The sequence below is a fragment of the Sus scrofa genome, chromosome 6, assembly GCF_054392235.1.
Source record: "Sus scrofa isolate SSC_HxYL_T2T_F1_AM1 chromosome 6, Sscrofa_HxYL_maternal_Yorkshire_Landrace_v2.0, whole genome shotgun sequence".
Classification (NCBI taxonomy): domain Eukaryota; kingdom Metazoa; phylum Chordata; class Mammalia; order Artiodactyla; family Suidae; genus Sus; species Sus scrofa.
The window spans coordinates 87,910,946-87,931,889 of record NC_139388.1 but is presented as its reverse complement, the minus strand read 5'-3'; the positions used below and the strand labels follow the sequence as shown (position 1 = coordinate 87,931,889).

The 20,944-nt window shown below is 55.1% G+C and overlaps 1 protein-coding gene across 16 annotated transcripts; it reads right to left on the bottom strand.

Moving 5' to 3' along the window:
* Window positions 1-1,113: 1,113 nt before the first annotated feature.
* Window positions 1,114-15,564, bottom strand: EXTL1 (exostosin like glycosyltransferase 1). 16 transcript variants are annotated; one of them, XM_084963418.1, is made up of 12 exons: window positions 14,630-15,564; window positions 8,995-9,085; window positions 8,591-8,698; window positions 7,624-7,801; window positions 6,710-6,842; window positions 6,406-6,512; window positions 5,489-5,578; window positions 4,655-4,741; window positions 3,840-4,000; window positions 2,486-2,657; window positions 2,116-2,333; window positions 1,114-1,921 (listed from the first exon to the last, which is right to left on the bottom strand). In XM_084963418.1, the coding sequence occupies exons 3-11, from the start codon at window positions 8,608-8,610 to the stop codon at window positions 2,151-2,153; spliced, it is 1,131 nt and encodes a 376-aa protein (XP_084819544.1). In that variant the 5' UTR covers window positions 8,611-8,698; window positions 8,995-9,085; window positions 14,630-15,564; the 3' UTR covers window positions 1,114-1,921; window positions 2,116-2,150. The 16 variants fall into 16 exon arrangements, 13 of the variants coding, with proteins under 13 accessions (XP_084819544.1, XP_084819534.1, XP_084819536.1 ...); XM_084963408.1 differs by having other exon boundaries at window positions 7,624-7,743; XM_084963410.1 differs by lacking the exon at window positions 6,710-6,842.
* Between the last annotated feature and the right edge of the window lie 5,380 nt (window positions 15,565-20,944).

Genomic DNA, 20,944 nt, shown 5'->3' with positions numbered 1-20,944 from the left:
GCTGGCCTGAGGCTGCTTTCCAGGGGAGCCAGGTGGGCCCCCCAGCCTCCCCAGGGGCAGCTGGGTCAGGGTGCCCTGGGGATGGGTATTGGTCACTCACCTTCCCCTCTTGGCCTCTCTCTTACCACCTGGGAAACGACCTCTGTGCCTTTCCAGCAGTCATCCAGGGTCGCCTGTGAGCTAGGTCTGCAGATTTTTCAGTCACTTAAAAATCTGTGGAAGCGTGTGTAGGGGTGGGGGGTAGGGGGGACTGCAGGTGGCTGAGCTTCACTCCACCTCAGTCTCAGGAATCAAAATCCACCCCCACCCCAGGCCTAGGGCAGGCCTGGAAACCTGGGCTTTGCTGTCTGCCAATTCCTTACACCCCTCTCAAGAGACAGCCATTGCTCTCCTCCAGTTTTACAGATGTGTAAACTGAGGCTCAGAGGAGTTGAAGTTGTTTGCCCAGAGTTATACAACCAGTGTGGGACAAGTCTAGGATTTCTGTATCACTTCCTCAGGCAGGGGCTGGAGGCCTGCTCTGGGCTGCATGTTGGTACAGTATGAGCCCTTGGAACTGCCAACACAGGGCCAAGGCCATGCCAAGGCCATTCAGTGTTCTGGGTGCTGCAGCTGTGAGTGGGGAGGGAAAAGGTGCCTCTTGTCCCCCTGGCTGGGCCTGCACTTGGAGTCCTCCCCACCCTGGGAAGGCTGCCTGGGCTGCAGCTGTGTGCTTCCTCACCCACTGTCCTTGACTCTGGGCCAGACTGTCTCCCCTTTCCTTTAACTCTCCGTGCCCCCTCCACTTCAAGAATCTAGGCACAGTAAGCCTCCCCAAGGGGAGCTTTCTCTGCACCCCATGCAGTGACCCAAGCCATCCAGGGACCAGAGGTCTAGCTGGAGGATGGAGGTGGGAAACCTTGGAGAGGCCTTGGGGACAGCATGTTCTGGACAGCGAGCTAGGCACTAGTCACGGGAGTTTCCAAAGTTGTGAGGCTACCAAAGCAGCAGAACACCCGATACCCTGGACCTGGGCTTGGACCCACCATCCCCATTACTCTAGAGTGGCCTCCGCTCCCAGGCGAGGCCTGAGCCCCTCCAGGCAGCTGCTGCAGAGCTACTTATAGCCCAGGCTTGAGGGGGCAAGGACATAGGCTTTATTTCGGAAGTGATAATTCCAGTTCCAGGTGAACGAACCCAGCGTCATCTCCCTCACCCCACTCAGCAGGGCGATCGGGGACTGCCCCTGCTCCCACCCACCCACTATAAATGGCCCAGTCTTCTTCCTAAGTGTGTGGGCCAAAGGGTGGGGCTTTTCTTTCAGATTCCTTACTCCCGTTTTCAGACTACTAGCTGCACACCGCCAACCTCCACATTCCCTGGGCTGGTTTAGAACTGTTCCCTTTCGGGGAGGAGGAAGCATGGTGTGGCGCTGACCTCTAGTGGTCAAGGCTGGTAATGCAGGGAGACGGCAGTGCCTGAGCCAAGGGTCCCAGGCCACCTTCTTCTGCCCAAACTCTGCTCTGGCCGCCGGTGGGGAAGGAAGACCGGACACTGGCTCCCGGACACTTCTCCAATTCATCCAGGATTGAGCCTCACAATCCAGGAGTCTGTGAGAAACTGCCTTCCGGCCGGATTAGAAACCCCAGGTGATGGGGGTAGGGTTTTGCTCTCACTTGTTAACACCCTGCCCATGCCCCCATCACTGGGCCCAGAGCCAGGCATGTAGTTGATGTCTCTTCCATCTCTTTGTCAAGTGTTTGTGGCACACTTGCCAGGCCAGAGAGAAGGGGACATGGCCCGGGCCTCCGGGGACCTGATGGTGTTCCTTGCAAGGCAGCAATGACTGCTCTCGGGACTGTGGGACACACCCAGCTGGGGAAAGCTCAGAGGATCCGGGGAAGAAGTGGGAGTCGGGCAAGTTGGTAGAGGAGACAAAGATCTGAAAGACAAGTAGATGTCAGCTTGGCAGAGAAGCCAGGAAGGCAAGAGGTCTTTGAAAGCACAGGCGGAGCAGCAGCCTGGGGACTGGAGGGTGCGGTTGGCCAATCGGGACCTGCGGGTGGGGGCTAGCTGGCAGCCTTGACTGGGTCTCCAGAAGTCTCAAGGGAGGCTGAGACTCCACTCCCTACCCACCCCAGGCAGATGGAGGGCAGTAGAGACGGTCCCTCCTAGGGCTTCTCCAGGCTGCGGTACTTCTTACGCAGCATAGACACTGGGTCCTTGAAGAGCACTGGGTCCAGACGGAGGCGAGAGGACACGAGGGGCATGTGGCCAAACCCTGCCACCATCTGGTTGATGCAGTCCTGGGTGGCAGGCTGCTGCTCCTGCCTGAGACCTGGACCCCCAGGTGCCTAAAAGGGGGCAGAACAAAGTGTTGGAGGGCTTCTCTGAGCTTCTGAACCTCAGCCACCCCTGCCCCATGCAGCAAAAAGGATTTGGGTTAGACCAAGGGAATCCCTTACCCAGTGCCCTCCCAGTGCCACCAGTCCCCCTGGTTCCTCACCAGTGGAGGGCTGGTTTCCCCATGCCGAGTTGCATGGGGCACCTTGATAGGGGGCAACTTGGTGACTGCTGCTACTAGGAAGTTCATCAGGACATCCACACAGGTGGGTGCCTCATCGGCCAGGGTCCACAGAGCCTTGGGCAGGGAGTGGGTGAAAAGGGTGTGGTAATACCTGGGTAAGGAAGGAGGAGCAGGAGAGGCTGGAGCAGCGTTCACCTCCCAGGCCCCATTCTTCTTTCTCCATCTCACTCTCCCTTTGACCTCAGCCTCTAAGCTTCCTGTGAAAGACCTGCTCCCTTTTCTGAGCCCTGGCCTCCTCGGAGAGCTCCCATTCCGAGTATGCACCGTCTCCACTACTCTGTGCTCTGCAGCTTGTCTGCAGCCAATGGCGAACCCCCTGCCCCTCCCTCACAGCTCCTTGGGGCCCCCTCCCCGGGCTCTGAGGTCTGAACTCGGAGCCAGAATGAGGGGAGGAGCAGCTGGTTCCAGGGCCATTGGCCATGGCGGCCCAAAGACCAGCTTTCAGAAGGTTGTGGATTAACCAACCTTACGTCCCACAGGCCCTCCTACAGAGCAGCCTGGGCCCACCCTGCAGACATTAGGGGCATTTGTCACTCTTCCTGCATAGCTTTTGTGTAGGTCTACAAAGAGATTCCAGGTTACACAAATTTAATTTAAACACCTTTAAGGAACCCCTCTAAAGAGGCCCTTCAGAATTCAGTCCCTAGGGGTGCTGCAGGCAGCTTCTGGAAGGCCCCAGCCCATTTATAAAGCATCAGGACCATTCTCTGGTAATCCCCCAGCCCCAACCCTGCACCAAATCCAAACTGTCCATATACTCTGCATGGCTCTATTTAAAATAACACTAGCTGTCATTTTTGTTGTTGGTTTGCTTTTTAGGGCTGCACCTGAGGCATATGAAGGTCGAATCAGAGCTACAGCCATTGGCCTATACCACAGCCACATCAAGGCAGGATCCAAGCCGCGTCTGCGACCTACACCACAGCTCGAGGCAATGCCAGATCCTTAACCCACTGAACGAGGCCAGGATCGAACCTGCAAACTCATGGATCCTAGTTGGATTCGATTCCTCTATGCCACGACGGGAACCCCTAGCTGCCGTTTGTTGACTGTGTGCCAAGGACTTAATATGCTTTTCTTATTTGATGATCACAACAGCCCTGTGAGGCAAATACACTTTACATGAGGAAACAGAAACTCTGGAAGGGTGAAGAGACTTGCCCATCACAGCACTGGAAGTGGCCTTGAACCTCTGGGCTCTAGGCTGACTGCTGTGTTCATTCCCATGCCACCCTGCTCCAGATTCAAGGTGGGAGTCTCTGGCCCTCTGTACCTGTGGTAGAAGGCAGCCGAGGTGAGAACCATGGAGAATTCATTGGCCCTCTCAGCAGTGTAGCCCCAGCTACCCCGAGCCTCATCCCAGAAGTGGTTCCACGTCAGAAAGCCGACCATGCGCTCCGGGAAGCTCTGCCACACCACAAACGCGAAGTCCACCTGGGGAGGTATTTAAGTCAGGTAAGAGGAAGGACTTCCTGACCAGCCAGGAGCATCCGGAGACATGGAGGCAAGCCAGACTGGCTGAGCGGCCCTGGGGAAGGAGACAGAAGCCTGAAAGCTCCCAGGGATGTTTACGGGAACTTTCCAACTGGAAGCTAGAAACAATGCTTTTGCAGTTGGGAGCAGAAAACAATGTTCTCAAAAGAGTCTGTGGATGGAGTTCCCCTGCGTCTCAGTGGCAACGAACCTGACTGGCATCTGTGAGGATGCGGGTTCGATCTCTGGCCTCGCTCAGTGGGTTAAGGATCCGGCATGGCCGTGAGCTGTGGTGTAGGTCACAGACGAGGCTCAGATTTCGTATGGCTGTGGCTGTGATGTAGGTGGGCAGCTGTAGATTGGATTCGACCCCTAGCCTGGAACTTCCATGTGCTGCAGGTGCAGGGCTAAAAAAAAGAAAGAAAGAAAAAAAGAGAAAGAGTGAGAGTCTGTGGAAAGCTCCCATTAGATTTCTGAGGAGGAAGCGTGATTGGCTTGCTGGGGTGGTATCAAAAGCAGGAGGCTGGACCTCTTGACCTCTGGTGGTCCCAGCTTCCGGAATCTGAGGGGCCACCAGGGCTTTGCTTCTGCCCCAACCCAGATGGGGCTCCTCACCTCACTTGTGGAAAGACTGCTGTGGGCGTCGAGGCTGAGGATGGCATCTGTGTTGATGGCGCTGTACGGGAAGAAGCGGCCACTGACCTGCAGGGAGGGGGGTGCAGTTCAGCTGTGAGACCCCTCCCCAGGCTCCCATGGTGAGTATCTGAATATCTGCTAAGCAGAAGTCCCTGTAGACATGGTGTAGAAGAAAGAGCCAGGAACCCAGCAAGTCAGCCTGGAACTCGGATCTGAGGACCTTTTTTTATGTCTTTGGACTTCAGTTCACCCTTTGGTAAAATGGGACTGTTGGTCCCACGTAGGGCCCTTCAGTTTTGACACTTTCGGATTCCTCTACTGTCACATTAGGGGCTCACCTCGACCCTGGAAGAGATTATTCAACAGCCTTCGTTTGAAAGAAACAGGTCTGGAGAGATGAAGGAAATTTCCCAGAACCACACAGCAAGTGGGTGTGTCACACCAGCCTGGTTCTCAGAAGCCACGCCTCCCCATACACCCCCCACCCATGTGCTGCCACCCATCCCTGTTTTCTCAGGATCCCAGGTTTCTCCTCTATCCTTTATCTGAGACAACAATGAACTCCCTCTGCCTTTCTGCAGTACAAAATACCCAGTTCTCTGGAAGCACAATTCCCAAGGACCGTGGATGAAAAAGAATCATTTCCATCAGGTCTGCAGCTGAAACCCACAGTCCGATTTTCTTCAGGCCCAACGTGAAGTCCAGCTTCGGCTCAGGCCCAAGTAAATCACACTGTCACACTGGGTGTGTCCGCCCCAGATCCCAGCCTTCGGGGACTGAGGCCACCTTTCCTCGCCCCTCCCCACCCCTCACCTTCCTGGGTCCATCAATGACTGTCAAGGGCACTGCTGTCTCCGGCAACCTTGGTGGGGGTGGCTTCTCACTGCTCCAGAGAACCAAGATCTAGAAGGAAAGGGGAGTGTTTCCTGAAGACTGGGGCAGAAGGTGGGGGCCGGGCAATCCCAGGAGTAAGCTTTTTCAGGGTGGAACAAGTTTGGGAGAGCAGCTGTATACGTGAGTATGAGAGTTTAGTTGGAGCCAAGGTTCTTTCATGGCTGCCCTGTTTTTGCCTCTGGGCTTCTGGAAGGCAGGAATTCCATTGACTTGGAGCAGTGACTTGTAGCATTAGAACTCAAGTCACACCTAGCCTGGGCCCTGACCCCATTCCCCATCCCCGTCTTCTCTCAGAGGTTTCATTCTCTTCCTCCTGCTCCTTTATCCTTCCCAACCCAGCGCAAATGTTCCATCTTTGAAGCTCTTCCATCTGCGCCTGGGCTGAGATGCTTGTCTCTTCCAAGTACTCTCAAGAGCCTATCTGGCTTCTCTAGAAGTGACATTTGACAGTCAGTGTGCAGGGAAATGCTAGCTGAATTTGAATCCAGGGCAGAATCCTCTCCTGTTTTTGCTCTGCCTCCTCAGCATCAAGCCCAGGGTACTCAGAAAATGCTGGGTGAATAAATAAATGGAGGCATGTATGACAACTTCACCCTCCCCAAGAGGCACCTGTTTTTCAGGTAGCTTCATCAGTTTCCATGAGGGAGGGAGGTTGGAGGTGGGGGAAAGGAACTAGAAACTTGGGACTTAAAGAGAAAGAGTAATGGTACTCGAAAATCCTTCCCATGCTTCCCCCCAAAATGTGTGGTTATCCTTGTCCAGATGTCTTCAAGGGCCCTGCCCTATCCCTTGCCCCTACCCTGGATCCCCACACCCTAGCTGGCAAGGGGGCAGACCTGGGCACAGTGCTGGGAGCCTGCCATTGCCTGGATGAGCTTCACGGGGAGCTGGCCTGGAGCCTCCACCCAAATCAGGGCACTGAACTTGCCCAGAGGACGAGAGCCTGGGGAAACGAGACACAAGCTATTAGGGTGGGAGGTGACAGAGCACCCCTGGAGAGTGATCTGAGCTGGGGACTTGGGGAGCCAGGAGAGAGAGGGGGGTTTAGAGAGGGGCTTGGTAGGGCTCTATGGTTGAGGCTGGGGCAGACTTGGGAAGAATTCGTGGGGGACTTCAAGCTGTCCCATCCGTAGGGCATACCCTGTTGTAGGTGATAGAAGGGGAAGTCCGAGGGGCTTGTGGAGAAAGTGGGCAGGGCCAGGAGTGCCCCTGGAGGGCTGTTCCACAGTAGCGAGGGGTGAGCAGATGCTCCAGAGATCCGGTCCTGAATGATCTGTGAAATGAGAGATGGCTATGCAGGGGGGAGTTGTCAGTGTGGCTGTGGGCGGGGTCTGAGAAAGTGAGGACCTGGTGCCTTCCCACACCTCCAATTCAGGAATCTAGGGAAGGTAGCATCTGCATCACTAGATGGCTGGGGACAGAGGGTTCAAATGCAGAAGTCCAGAGCAGGGGTCACCCAGTGAGGGTATCCTCATTGATGGCAGATGTCAGTAATAGGTCATGACACACGCCCCAGGGAACCATTGCCCATCCATTGGAGTTGGGACATGCTTTTTTTTTTTTTTTTTTTAATATCTTTTTAGGGCTGCACGCAAGACATATGAAGTTTCCAGGCTAGGGGTCGAATCGGAGCTGCAGCTGCTGGCCTACACCACAGCCACAGCAATGCCAGATCCAAGCCATGTCTGCAACCTACACCACAGCTCATGGCAACAGGGGATTCTTAACCCACTGAGTGAGGCCAAGGATGGAACCCGTGTCCTCATGGATACTAGTCGGTTTCATTACCACTGAGCCACAACAGAACTCCCTGGCACCTGCTTTGAAATCTGTTTGCTATAGATGTCCCTCTACTGATGGGGAAACTGAGCCCATGACTGGAAGAGGAACTCATCCAAGAGCTCCAAGCCAAGTCTCAAGTTTACCCCAGAAGCAGTTTCAAGGGAGAAGCCCTAACACCAGGGCAGAGGAGGTGTCTGGAGAGAGGGGCGTGGAGAAGGGGCAGCGATGAGTCAGAGCCAAGCACCAGAGCCCCCAGCAGGCGAGCCCCTCACCTCCAGAGTGGTATGGATGACCTTCTCCACTGTGGAGAAGTAGGCGTCCCATAGAAACTGGGTCTGCTGACGCAGGGCAAGGACCCGTGTGAGGGGCATCTCCTGGAGGGCAGTCAGGACCTGGGGCACAGACGGAGAAAAGGAGACAGCACGGGGCCCTGGCCGGCCCGGACTCACCCTGGGGTGGAGACAACCTAGGCTGCAGGTCTGGGAGCCAGAAGCCCCCTCCCCACGGTTCTCCAAATGGATTGGCAGCAGCCATCTCTGGCCAAGTCCCAGGTCACTGAGCAATCAAAGAGTTCAAGGATCACACAGAGCTGGGTGTCAGTGCCCCTTAGGAACTGTGTGATGGTGGACAAACTACTTAACCTCTCTGAGTCTGTTTCCTCATCTGTAAAATGGGGACAAAAATTGTACTTGTCTCATAGGGTGGTTGTGAGGATTGAATTCGATGATACATGTTAAGTACTTAGCACATTGCAGAGGCTCAGTGAATGGATGCTCTTCTTACTAACTTCCTACCCTCTTCTCTCTTCTCAGGGGATTCAAGGCTCACACATAGGTTTTTTTCAGAGCTGGGCAAAATTAGTTTCATCAGCTGGAAAAGTCACTGTGCATTTTGCTTTCCTATCCTAAGTTCCACGTAGGTACTCAGATTTTGGATTTTTTTTTTTTTTTTTTTTTTTTTTTGTGGCCTTCCCTTAAACTGGGGATTTAAGGAGTCCTGGACCAGTGGGGCTGGGCCTGTGGAGATCATCTGGTCTAACTTATCCCATTGTACAGATGGGGAAACTGAGGCTGAAAGAGGCTCAGGACTTGCTCAGAACCCCAGAGGCTTGGGACTAGGGACAATATACATAGATGGGGGATAAGAATGAGGACTGAGACTAGCCTGGGGGCCAGGATCCCGGGGGTCCTCCCATGTCCTGGGTCCAGTCCCCACCCCGTGGGCAAGGCCCTGAGCTACCTGAAGTGAGAGCCTCTCATCAGCTACAATGGCCGCCTTGGTCCAATCGATGACCTCGGAGAAGGGCAGCTCCCAGCGAGGGCTGAGAAGCACAGGGATGCAGCCAGCCTGAGGGGTAGGGGGGTCACTGGGGAGCCCAGTCCCACCCTGCACACACTCACCCCTCCTCCCTGTTCCGAGGCAGCAACTGCTGCATTGGGGGCAAAGGGTAAAGAGGGAGGAAGAGGGGTATGGGGGGGTGGTCTGCAGGGGAAGCAGTAACACAGCTGTAAGCACATCTGAGTCCCAGAATAAAGGAATGGGCAGCTCACCACCCCTTCCCATTGGCCCCGGGCCCAGACTGCCCTGTCAGCTCAGGACAGTGGGGGGACAGGGCTGGGGGGATGCTCAAATGGGGGTTGTACCTGCAGGGCTTGGAGGAAGTGCAAGGCATCAGAACTTCGGCCAGGGATGAGGCAGAAGGTGGCATTGGGTAGCGTTGCCCCAGGGTGGGTCCTAAGGAGGCACAGGAGGGGGTCCCACACACAGGAGGCCTGAGACAGCTGCCCCTCACCCCACCTAGCTCCTTTGATGGCCCCCCAGCCCCTCACAGAAACACTCCCAAATTCACAATGTGCAGACCGACCATCATGGTCTCATATGTTAACAAACACACACACACGCACAGCCACGCGCAGCCATACAGTGGCCTGCCCATTGCCCACGGCTGGGGCAGCAGGCAGGAGCCCTGAGCTCTGGCTCTATCGCTGCCCTTGGTGGTCCTCCAAACCTCCCTTCCCTTCTCTGGACCTTGGTTCCCTCATTTGCAAATTGGGAGGTGGCGGGAGCAGATGTTTCCAAGGCCGGACTGACTTGGGCAAGCACGTCTGCCCTGCCACCACTCTGCCACACGCAGGCTCCTGGGCAGCCCTCACCTGAGTGGCCTCCATGCCCTGCCCTCCCCCCATCCTGAGGGCACAGGCCCATGAAAGGCTCCTCTGTCGGGAGGTGGGCTGGGCCCCCAGCCCGGAACCACACAGGAAGCTGCTGCCCAGAGGCCCCCCCTTGCCCAGAGGATAGGCTTCCTCTGTCCCTCCCCTTACCCCACTACCGGCCCCAGGGCCACACCCAGCCTGTGTGTGCCTGTGGGGGGAGAGGCAAGAGTCACATTCTCCTCAGAGCCACCTTTCTGGGACTGCCCAGCCATGACCTAGCTATGTGTGTGCACACGCGCAGGACTCCAGGGCTCACAGGGCTGCTGGGGGGGCTGATGAGCAGGGCCTAGAGGGTCCCTCCACCCACCTCAACTACAGTCTATCTGGTCCTGAGTCTGAACTTCCAAGAAGCATTCCTAGGAGTACTTAGCCTCTGGACCAACTCTCCCTGAACAGATTGGGAGACTGGGTCTCAGACCTGAGGACTGGCTTAGGCTCTCAGAAAGGACTGGGGCGGAGCTAGAATTAGGATCACGGTGTGCTAACTCCTGGCCCCAGGTTATCTGAACCACCCCAGAGCTGCTGCCAGGGGTCTCCCAGAGGACCCTGCTCAGGGGTCTGCCTGGCTTCCTCTGGAAGAAACCACAAGTTAAATACCAGGACACCCTGCACTTCATTAAAAAAACTACAATACCAGCCAGCTACGGCCCCTCCCCCTTCTCCAATAAAGCCCTAAGGGACTGAAAACCCCCAAGTTTAAGGCTCCAGAGAACCTAGAGCCAAAGAGACTGCTCAATAATTCAAACCCATGAGTCCTCATTAACCTCCACTGTTTCCTCTGTTCTTTGCACCTCTTTTTCCCTCAGCCTGGAGTACCCTCCCTCGCTTGCAGCCCGAGGAATTCCTCCTACTCGTTTTTTTGTTTGTTTGTTTGTTTTTGTTTTTTTGCTTTTTAGGGCTGCACCTGAAGCATATGGAAGTTCCCAGGCTGGGGAGTGAATTGGAGCCACAGCAATGTGGGATCAGAGGAGCATCTGTGACCTACACCACAGCTCAGGGCAACACCAGATCCCCAACCTACTGAGTGAGGCCCGGGATCAAATCCACATCCTCATGGATACTAGTCAGGTTCATTACCACTGAGCCACAACAGGACCTCCTTTCTATTTGGGTTTTGTTTTGTGATTTTTTTTATTTTTTGGTTTTTTTTTTTTGGCTGCACCTGTGGTATATAGAAGTTCCTGAGCCAGGGATCAAACTGATGCCACAGCAGTGACCTGAGCCACAATACTAGATTCTTAACTCACTGAGGCACCAGGAACTCCTCTCCTACTTGGTCTTAATGTCTAAAACTCAAACATCACCTCCTCTGGGAAGCCCTCCTTGGTCTCTCCAGCCGCCCCCCCCCCCGCCGTCTCTGCTCCCACAGCCCCTGTGGACACTGTGGTAGTAATGAGTCAAGCTAACTGCTACTGAACATGTCCTTTGTTCTGGGCACTGTTCTAAGGGCTTCACAGGCCTTGCCTCACTTTATTCTCACAGCAATCCTATGAGATGGGAGGTCTGTGCTGTTGGTATCCCATTTTACGGATGAGGAAACTGAGGCCTGAAGAGGTCACACAGCTCTGAAGAAGAGGAGCCAGGCATGCAGCTTGCCCAGCCTCTCTCTGCTTAATACTGTGTGTCATAAGACCAAGCGACTTGAGGGCTGGGGCTGCCTCCTTCATCTCAGTATTCCAGGGCCCAGCAGGGCTCCTGGCAGAGAATAGGCATTCAATGGGTGCTAAATGAATGAATGCAACAGAGAAGAGACCCAGGACTAATGGACCAAATGTCTGAAAGGTCAGTTTTAGCACATAGTCTGGTAATGGGGTAGGCTGAGAGTAGCGCGTGGGTGGCCTTGGAAGGTGGTAATTTCCCCATCAGAAACTGGATGAGCACTTGAGTGTGTTTGTGTGTATGTGTGTTGTAGAAGGGATATCGCGGTGATTGCTGATGATCTGTGGGCCTATAAAGTGCTTGCCATTGGACTTGGGCCCCAGTGCCCAAGGCTGTTGTCAATGGGACTCCACCGACAGCCCCAGGCAGGGCTGCATTAAAACTTCAGTGCCCTAGGCACTTACCTTTGTGGCCCCTCAGCCATAAAAATATAAAAATTATATATGTATATATAAATATATATATTTTTTCTTTTTAGGGTCGTACCTGCAGCATGTGGAAGCTCCCTGGCCTAGGGGCTGAATTGGAGCTGCAGCTGCAGGCCTATGCTATAGCCACAGCAATGCGGGATCTGAGCCACATCTGTGACCCACACTTCAGCTTGTACCAATGCCTGATCCTTAACCCACTGAGCGAGGCCAGGGATCGAACCCACACCCTCATGGATATTAGTTAGGTTCTTGACCTGCTGAACCACAGTGAGAACGCCTATAAAAATTGTATTTGATAACTGCGTTGGCATAAAAATGAACATACTAATATTATATATTAAAGCATTTTTTTCTGTTTCATTTTCTTCTGATTGTCAAAGAAAATTTTCAGGGGCCATTTAAAGTAACATGGGCTCTAGGCACTGCATTTTCTGTGCCTGGTGGAGACAGGCCAGGGGACCTTAAGACATGCATTGAATTTATATTTAAAAAAAAGACCCCAAACCGGAGGAGATCATATGTACATGTTTATGTACAGACAGAGTGCTTCAGAAAAGACACAAGAGAAACTAGAAACAGTATTTGGCTCCAAGAAGGGAAAAGTGGGTGGCCAGAGACAGGGGTGGGAGGGAGTTTTTACTGTATACCCTTTTGTGCCTTTGGAATTTCGTACCATGTGAATGAATTCTCTGTTCATAAAAATAAATAAATAACAATTTAAATGGGTGGAGGCTTATTCCCAAGCAACAGGAGACTGTTCAATGAAGGTGGAAAAATATGGGCTTTGGAGCCAGAGTATGGGGTTTAATCCCAGTGCTGCTGCTTCCAAGTGCCTGAGCAGCACAGTGAAGGAGGCCATGGCAAACCAAGGAGCTTGTCACCAAAGGCCCCTGGCTGGCTCCCTCCACCTCTCTGAGCCTCAGTTTCCTGTTCCCTGAAATGGGGATAACACCTCCCTTGAAGGGTGCTGGAGAGGATTAGCCATGACTTACATAAAGCAGCTGGCACAGCACCTGGCCCAGAGCGGGCTCTCCCCAGATGCTCACTTTCTCCCCTCCCCCCGCCCCCCCCCGCCCCCCCGGCAGAGTGAATGTGGGACAGTGGCAGGGACTGTGAATTGCCTCTTTCTCTGGCCAGCACTTGTTTATTCAGGCCACCTTCCGGGGGCCAGCCTGTGGCTGTGGGCCTCCCTCCCTCTCTATGCCTCTACTTGACTGACTGGCTCAGGCAGCTGCCCAGCCCTTCAGGGAAACTGAGGCTTCATCTACTCCAGAGATTACAAGTCCCATCACCTGCAGGTGGGTTGAAGCCAAAGGCAAAACTTTTTGAAGTTCTGAGGACAGTTAAAGGCTGCCAGGTGTTGCACCTTGGAAATAATCATTAAAAATGCTACTCGGAGGGTGGCCCATGCCTATTAGTAGACCTTGGCCAGTTCTGGCCAATTTGCGCTCAATCAGTAAACATTTCATGAGCACCCACCTATGGTGCCTACTCCCTAAGTTTTCGGTTTCTCAAAGATGTTCTAGCTGAAATAGCTTTCAGAGTCACCAATAATTGCCTACATTTAGCAGGAACCAAAGTCAGCCGAAAGAAATGCTCATAGCCAAGAATGGCTAAGTGCCTAATCAGAAGTAAGGCTGGGCAAGGTGAGCTCTGAGTTGGGAGCTTGAGGTGCCTGGGGGGATCTGGCTTTTCAGGGGACTTCTGAGGATGCCTGCTAGGGATGGGCCCTGGCAGAAGGGCCATGGGGACAGAGAGGCAGTTCTGCCCTTATCCCTGGCCATGGGGCTCCCTGGAGGCCATGTGCCTTCAAGGGGTAGAGGGATTCCATTCCCACAAGAGCTCTGTGGCTGAGAGAAGCCCCAGAAGCCCCAAGGAGAGGCAAAAATGGAGCCCGGCCACGTGAAGAATTCCTGGGAGAGAAGTGGAGCTCAGAATAGGCTATGTTGTTCTAGCAAAGAACAGGGAGATTCCTGAGATAGGGGACAGAGGGAGGACTCTAGAGGGACAGGTTCCAACTTCAGTCTGCCTGGAACATGGAGGGGGGACCCTCTGCTACAGGGGCCCTTTTGAGCAACCACAAAAGGACTGTTCTTGTCTGCCTAGCCAGCCTTTGGATGCTGCTGGCCTCCTGGGGGTGCAGAGGGGTTAGGGTACTTAGGGGTCAACTGCCTAACCACTTGGGGTGTGTCACCCCAACTAGCACAGGTAGAGAGAAGTTTCTGAATGATTCTCCATGTCCCCATAGGTCCCGATGTCCCTTATAGGTACTCAGGCACTCTCACTGGTGGGAAGTTCCTCTGTAGGTCTGACTTCATATTTGCTCTAAGCAAAGGCAGTTACTTTGAGAGGTTAGTCCCCAAAATTAGATGTAAGAGCAGCTTCTATCTGCGACCATGGCTCTGAGGTCTGATCATAAACTCAGTCTCTGACAGGACTGATCATAAACTCTTGCTTAAAACCCAGAACTCTAATGCTGAAGGCTCTGGAGACAGGCAATTCTGGATTAAAACACTGGCTGTGCTCTTTCCAGCTGGGTAGCCTCAGACAAGTTACTGAATCTCTCTGCGCTTCAGTGTCTGGTACACAAACACTTAAAAGACAGCAGTGAATATTATTATAATCATTTATAAAAGTGCTTAGCATCTAGTAAGCACTATCGAATTGTATGTTAAATAAAATATTAGGGAAGGAAGGACAGGAATAAAGGAAGAGGAGTGAGTCATGTTTTATGCTTTTAAAGATCCCCAAGGAAGAATTCCAGAATGTGCCCTGGACACCCCTTGCAGCAAATCACCATCTTGGTAGTAGTGCTCTCTGCTGTCTAACCCGATTCCTTCTTGCTGCAGCGGAGGCTTAAGTTTGCCAGGACGAGCTGGTTCACCCATCTCAATCCTGCCCTCCACCCTGGCCCCCGGGCTCACTCCCAACACATACCCTTCCCATCCAGCCCCCAAGGGGAAAGATCCACTTACTGCTTGGGTCCATGGTCCTGCTCACAGTGCCCATCCCAGGGGCAGGCAGAGGAGTTGGTGCCTGCTGTGTGCCACCCGCCCCTCTCCTCTGCCAGGGCTAGCAGGGCCATCCCAGGGTGCGGGCTGTGCTGTCGCAGCTGGCCAGGCGCCCCACCTCGCAACGGGTGGGCTTCAGGGAGAAGCGGGAGGGCCACATCAAAGCCAGCCCGGAAGGTGTCCACTGTGGGTCTGGCCTGGGCCACCATCGCCTGTCCCAGCTGGAAGGGCCGGGGGCACGGGGCTGGGTGGAGACCGAGGACCAGGTGATTCCTGCCCCCGTCCCATTGCAGGGGCACCGGGGTGCACTGTCCAGCAGGGGTGTCTGGGCTGAGGAGGAGGAGGAGGCAGGCCTCGGCAGCACTGAAGGTGTGGTAGCGGGAGCCCTCGATGGAAGCCAGGATCCTGCGGTGAGTCTCTGAGACGGGTCCAGTCGCTGGGTACACGAACACCTTGAGGCCACCCCCTCTGCACTTTGAGGCGTCAAAGCAAGCTTCCCAGGTGCAGCTGCCTCCACCGGGGGCTCGAGGAGGTTGAGGGCCATCTTCCGGGAATTCCGCAGGTTGGGAGAAACTCTGCAGGAGCTCGGCGTCCAGCCAGCGGGGCCAGCCTTGGGAGGTCCCTGCCCGGGGTCTGGAGGGTACTGCCAGGCGGAGAAGGGGGAAGACTCCCAGCAGGACGAGGAGCCAGGAGGCAGACATTGCCAGCCAGAGGGACTTCCTTCTCCATGACTGCATGTGGCCACCCACAGCCAGGGCTGCGGGAAGCAGAGGAGCAGGGGACAGAGGGCGCGTCTCTAGGACTGGGATCAACCTTCTAGGTACAGTGCCCTCATGGTACAGGTGGGTACAGAAGGCCCGTTGAGGGCAGGCTCCCTGTGTAAGGTCTAACAGCAAGTCTCAGGCCAGGCACCAGGAGGCCAGGTGGGACCAGCTCTCCAGCCCTGCCTCCCTGTGGTCAGCGCTCGGCTTCCTCGGACTTTGGACAAGCCAAACCTTCCCCCCCAGCAGGGCCCCTGCCCCGAGGGCTGCTCAGGCTGATGCAACCCCTGTCCAGACTGCAAGGTAGTGTCCTTCTGCCCTCCTGGCTGCACCCCCTGACCTTGGCCTGGACAGAGAGAAGGGCCATCTGCCAGGCCATGGGGGACCCGTCAGGGCTCCCACAGGAGGTGGCTTGGAAAGGGTGCAGGGCTGGATGGAAGCAGGGCTGGTTTCCCCAATCCTCCTGCTGGAGCAGCCCCTGAGCAGCCCTGATCACCCCTGTGCCCACTGGCAGGCACTCCTGGGCTTTGGGTCCTGTGGCTGAAGCTAAAATTAGACCCTACAGCCCATGTGGGCTCTCAGGGTCAGCTGAGGTCAAGGCCTGAGTGCAGCCGGTGCCCTCCCCCCCACCCCGCGCCACCTAGGGGGCCAGGAGGGCTCTGGGTTCTGGTTCTCTCCTACCCTGCCCCTTTCCCGGCTCAGGCAGCTGGGCTCCTCCTCCCCCCACCTCTAGCAGCGGGTCCTGCACCCTCTGGTTTGGAGCTATCTGGGTGCAGAGGCCAGGTACCCCACGCCAAGCCCCTGCTTCTTGACACCCAAACCCTGCTGGTGTCTTGCCTCCGGGCTCAAGACAGCATCTGTCGGGTCTAGATCTCTTTCCCAGCAGCAGCCTGGCTCCACCCCTGCCAGCTCTGATTGGCTCGTGGCTGGGAGGCAGGGTCTCCACTTAACCCTTTCCAAACCAGTCTTCTGGATTGCTAATAATAAGAACCAGCAGTGCCCACACCTCACAGTTGGTCTTGAGCTATCGCAGCCTCAGTCTCTGAATTCTCACATCAATCTTCCAAGCCCAAAGATCATCGTTCTTGTTTCCTACAGGTGAGAAAGGTATAGTGAGAGAGGGAATGGTCTCTTCCTAAGGTGACCCAGCTAAGGAGTGAGGGAGGATTTGAACCCTGAGCTCCTGACCCAAATCCTTAGAGCTCCCTGCTGGTTAGCCCAGCTCGGGGATTCACTCTTGGCTGGGAGGCAGACCCTCCACTTAACCCGTTCCACCAACAGATGAGATTCGTGAGGTGTCAAGTGGCCTGAGGGTGGGGTGGGATTGGGTAAGGTGCTCCCAACTATTTCCAGGATGGGTCCCTCTTCCTTTGCCTCTCCGCCTCCACCACCTCATCCAGCTCCAGCCCCTGCTTTTTCAGGGCCATTCCTGGCACCTGGCATTCAGGTATATGGGGCAGCCCTTGCCTGGAGCTCTGGAGAAAAGGTCTGTGGGATGGGATCCTTGCTCCAGTTCGCATGGGAAGTTCTTCCTGAGCATGAGCTAACTCTCCATTCGTCCACACCCGTTGAGGGTCCCCTGCTTGGTTCCTGGGCCTGTGCTCTATGAAGGGAGTCAGGAGCGGGTGAGGTCACCCACTGAAGAGTCACTGGAGTGGTGAGAGAGACTCAGACTCTGGCTGCAGGAGCCTCAGTCTGATGAGGGCGGCCACAGGGCAGACCTGGAGTGGACTCTGCTTCTGTCCCTTTCTGGCTGGATGATGTTGGGTGTCCGTCCCCTCTTCTCTAGGAAGGGAATGATATATCCACCATGAGGTAGTGGCCCAGTTAGAGCTAGGCCTGCCCCATGCGGCTCCTTCCGCAAGAGCCTCCTGCCCTCCTGCCTTGCCCTGATAGGGACCCCCCTCGGGAATGTTGTGCCCTCGGTAGGCAGCCAGTCTGGGGTGGGGCATAGTCCGTACACCAAGAATTCCTCAAAATGGCCAACAGCAGGGGGGTCTGGCCTCTTGGCACCGCAGGGTCAGGTACTAAGTGAGAGACTGACCTCCCTGCACGCACCAGGTTCTCTCCCGTCAAGAGGGGCCTTTGCATAGGTTCCTCCCGCCTCTCTCCTTCCTTCCTCCACGAACCCCTCCTCAGCCCACAGTACTCAGCCGAAGCCTCCCTTCCTCCAGGAAGTTCCCCTGACTCTCCTCCAGCTGGGTTAGGACCCCCTTCTGGGCCATTTCTTCCATTTCTTCATCCTCTGTGCCTCTGTTCATTCACTCTTTCACCCAGCAAATAAATACTTAATGGGTTATTAATATGGGCCAGGTTTGTGCCAGGCACTGGGGGTTGAAGAACAGTGATAGCTAACATTCATATCACCCTTGGGATGTGCCAGTGCCTTGGCTCATTTAATCCTCTCCTATGGGGGCTTTGAGGGAGATACTATCATTATCCCCATTTTCCAGATGAGGAAATGGAGGCCCCCGGGGAGTTTAAGAAACTTGATTATATTCCCGAGTTACCTTGGGACTCCCAATCCAGGCCGTCCATTCCTTTAACCTGTGCACCTGCACCATTCTACCTCCTGAGAGAGACAGATGTGGTCCCCCCCACCCCCCAAGTTCATTGTCCCAGGGAAAGAAAGACCAGTAACCTGGCAGTTACAGGGCGAGGGAAGGGGGCTGTGGCAAGTGCTCAGAGGGGCCCAGAAATGGCATCTCTGGCAGTGACAGGTGTGGCTGCCTGTGTGGGGACAGACAGGAAATGGCGGGAGTGGAGGCCCACGAGTCACTCTTTCACTCATTCCCCACCTCCTTCACGAGCTCTTACTGTGGGCCAGGCAGGTCCCCAGGGTGGTGGACCAAGCAGACAAAATCTTGCTCTTGTGGAGCTTGCTTTCCTGAGAGGGAAAATCAGCAACAAGCAAAACAGATCTCACGTGGTATTTGGCAAGAATGCTCTGGAGAAGAGGAGGGCCTGCAATGCTAAATGCAACGGATCAGGCAGGCCTCCTGGAGAAGCTGACCTTCAAGGCGAGAGAGTGAGCGGAGGCTGTTTCTTGAAGAAGGTCATGCTGGGCACAGGAGCAGCCAGGGCACAGGTTCTGGGTGGGGAGTGTGCTTGCCATGTGTGCGGCCCAATCTGACTGTTTTCACAGCACAGCTCGGACTCCAGGCAAAAGGCTTATGCAGATTTTTTTTTTTTTTTTTTTTTTTTTTTTGGCTATCCCACGGTACATGGAGCTCCCGAGCCAGGGATCAGATCTGAGCCACATTCGCAACCTAAACCACAGCTTCGGTAGTGCCAGATCCTGAACCCACTGTGCTGGGCTGGGACATCATCCATTCATTCAGTGGCCTCTGTGACCCAGCACTCCTAAGATGCCGCTGATCCCGTTGCACCACAGCAGGAACTCCGAGAGGCTGATGTAGCAGCAGAGACAGAAGCAGGGAGCCCCATCGGGCCAGGGGAACCACACAGATGAGTTGTGATGGTGATTTGAACCATGGTGGTGGGTGGTGAGAGGGTGAGAAGTAGCTGGATTCTGGATATAGCTTGAGCCAGGGCAAAGTGACAGATTTGCTGATGGATGGGATGTGAGGTTTGGCCTGAGCCACAGGCAGGACAGACCTGCTGCCCACTGAGATGAACTGAGTGGGGAGCTGATTTGGGAAGAAGGTCAGGACTTCGGTTCTGAGGCTGGGAGTCAGGTCTCATTCATCTTTCTCATCCCCAGCATTAGTATCATAAATGGCCAGCAAGTGCTTATTGAATGAGTGCATGAAGGGATGACGGACAAAAAGTTGGGAGGGTAGGAGGCCAAGGTCAGCTATTGAAGAGCTTGGGGGGAGGGGGGAAACACGAGCCTGTTCCAGCTCCCAGCCCTGGGCACCCTGGCTGGCTCATGCCCAGGCCCACACCTCCATCCATACACTAGCCCCTCCTCCTCTCATCCCTGCAGGGGGCTCTTGGGCAAGCCCGGGCCTGGGCTTGTCTGGTCTGCGTGTCACCCAGTGGCCCTGGGGCTTGGATGGAGGAAGAGATGGCAGGGCATCCTGGCAGGCAGACTGCACTGGGCTTAGCCTAAAAATACATCTCTGGGCTCTGCCAAGGCTCCGGGGCCTCCATCAGGCTCTTCAGGGCTCATCAAAGCCTCTAGGAGTTCCCAGCCTGTACTAGGGCTCTGATCAATGGGACAGAAGCCAACTCTTTGGGGAGAGGGGAGTGGGACAGGGCAGGAAGAAGAGGACAGCCGTGACTGGGGGCAGGAAGGAGAGGTGGAGAAAGAGAAGGCCAGGGGTCTGGCTCAGCACATTGAGGGGTCTAGGAGGAGGCAGGGGTCTTGTTTCCTGCAGGGCAGGGTTAAAGCTGGCCTTTAGCTGGATTTGAGGACAAGGGGGTGCTCCCGGAACTCTGAGCACTACGGCGTGGTGCTGTGGTGGCATCGCGCTGCCCAGGGGCTGCCTGAGCGTGGGGTTGCTTCCTGCCTGAAGTGCCAAGTGTCATGCAGACCAAGTTGGCCCAGGTAGAAAATGGGTGCTAACATCAATGGGTTTGATCTGAAGTGTTCCCTCTTTGTACCCTGAGTCTGCCTCCCTCCCCGCCTGCCTTCTCTGGGTTGAGCCTGAAAGCTCCAGAAGGACTGTATCTACTCCTGGGGGAAAGGGGCACCTAACTGGGTTGTGCTGCGCTCGGGTGCTCTTAGCAAGCTTGTGTCCCTGCCAGCGACCTCACCTCTCTGGGCTTCTGCTGCTTCTTCTGTAAAATGCCAGTAATAGCTCCTTTCTCAAAGGCTCGCTGGGAGGAGGAGATGGGATCATGAATGTACAGCATCTGGAAACCCTCAGGCACCTAACAAATGATGGCCTCCCTGCCCCTCAAGGGTGATGACTCGCACAAGGGGCATCAAGCTGGCCCTGTGGGTAGATCGGGACCAGGACTTGAGTTTTCCTTCCTGCACCTGAGTTCCTCCTGCTACACCCCATCGCCGTCTGGGAAGAAAGAAGACACTTGGAGCTCTAGGAGGCAATCACCGTGGAAACCCATCTGCTGCTTCTTATCTGCTGCTGTTTTTTCCTCCAGCTCTGAGCCTTCTGGGTGCCTCATGGCAGAATTAGCAAATGCGGGGGCTGAAGACTGCGGGAAGCTCTGGAGTCGCAGCTCTCATTTGCTGGAGCACAGAAAACCCCAAACCCAGGTGAACCCCCACAGGCCCTGCAATATCTACACAGCTCAAGCCCAAGTGTCTGCCCCCTGCGCTCCACCAGGATGCAGAGCAGTTCCTGCCCACAGCAGGGATAACTCACACCCGGACCCCACCTGCGGGAGGGCTGGGTGGGGAGCAGCCCAGGGAGGGGACGTGGGGAAAGCAGAACTGGCCTCTGCTCTGCTCTTCCTCCAGGCATGGTTTGTGACCTCAGGTCTTTAATTTCTCATCATCAGCCTAACATGGTAGCAGGACTAGGCTTCCCAGAGCCAAAAGACCTGGAATTCTTACTGAGAAGTCACCCTGACACAGGTTCCAGGTCAA

Excerpts from the sequence above, each read along its gene's own strand:
- EXTL1 (XM_084963408.1), bottom strand. The coding sequence starts at position 15,402 with ATGCAGTCATGGAGAAGGAAGTCCCTCTGGCTGGCAATGTCTGCCTCC. Across the intron at positions 6,513-6,709 it reads CTTCTATCACCTACAACAGG|GCTCTCGTCCTCTGGGCAAG; the intron begins GTATGCCCTACG and ends TCGTTTCCCCAG. Across the intron at positions 4,742-5,488 it reads TCATTGATGGACCCAGGAAG|GTCAGTGGCCGCTTCTTCCC; the intron begins GTGAGGGGTGGG and ends CCCTCCCTGCAG.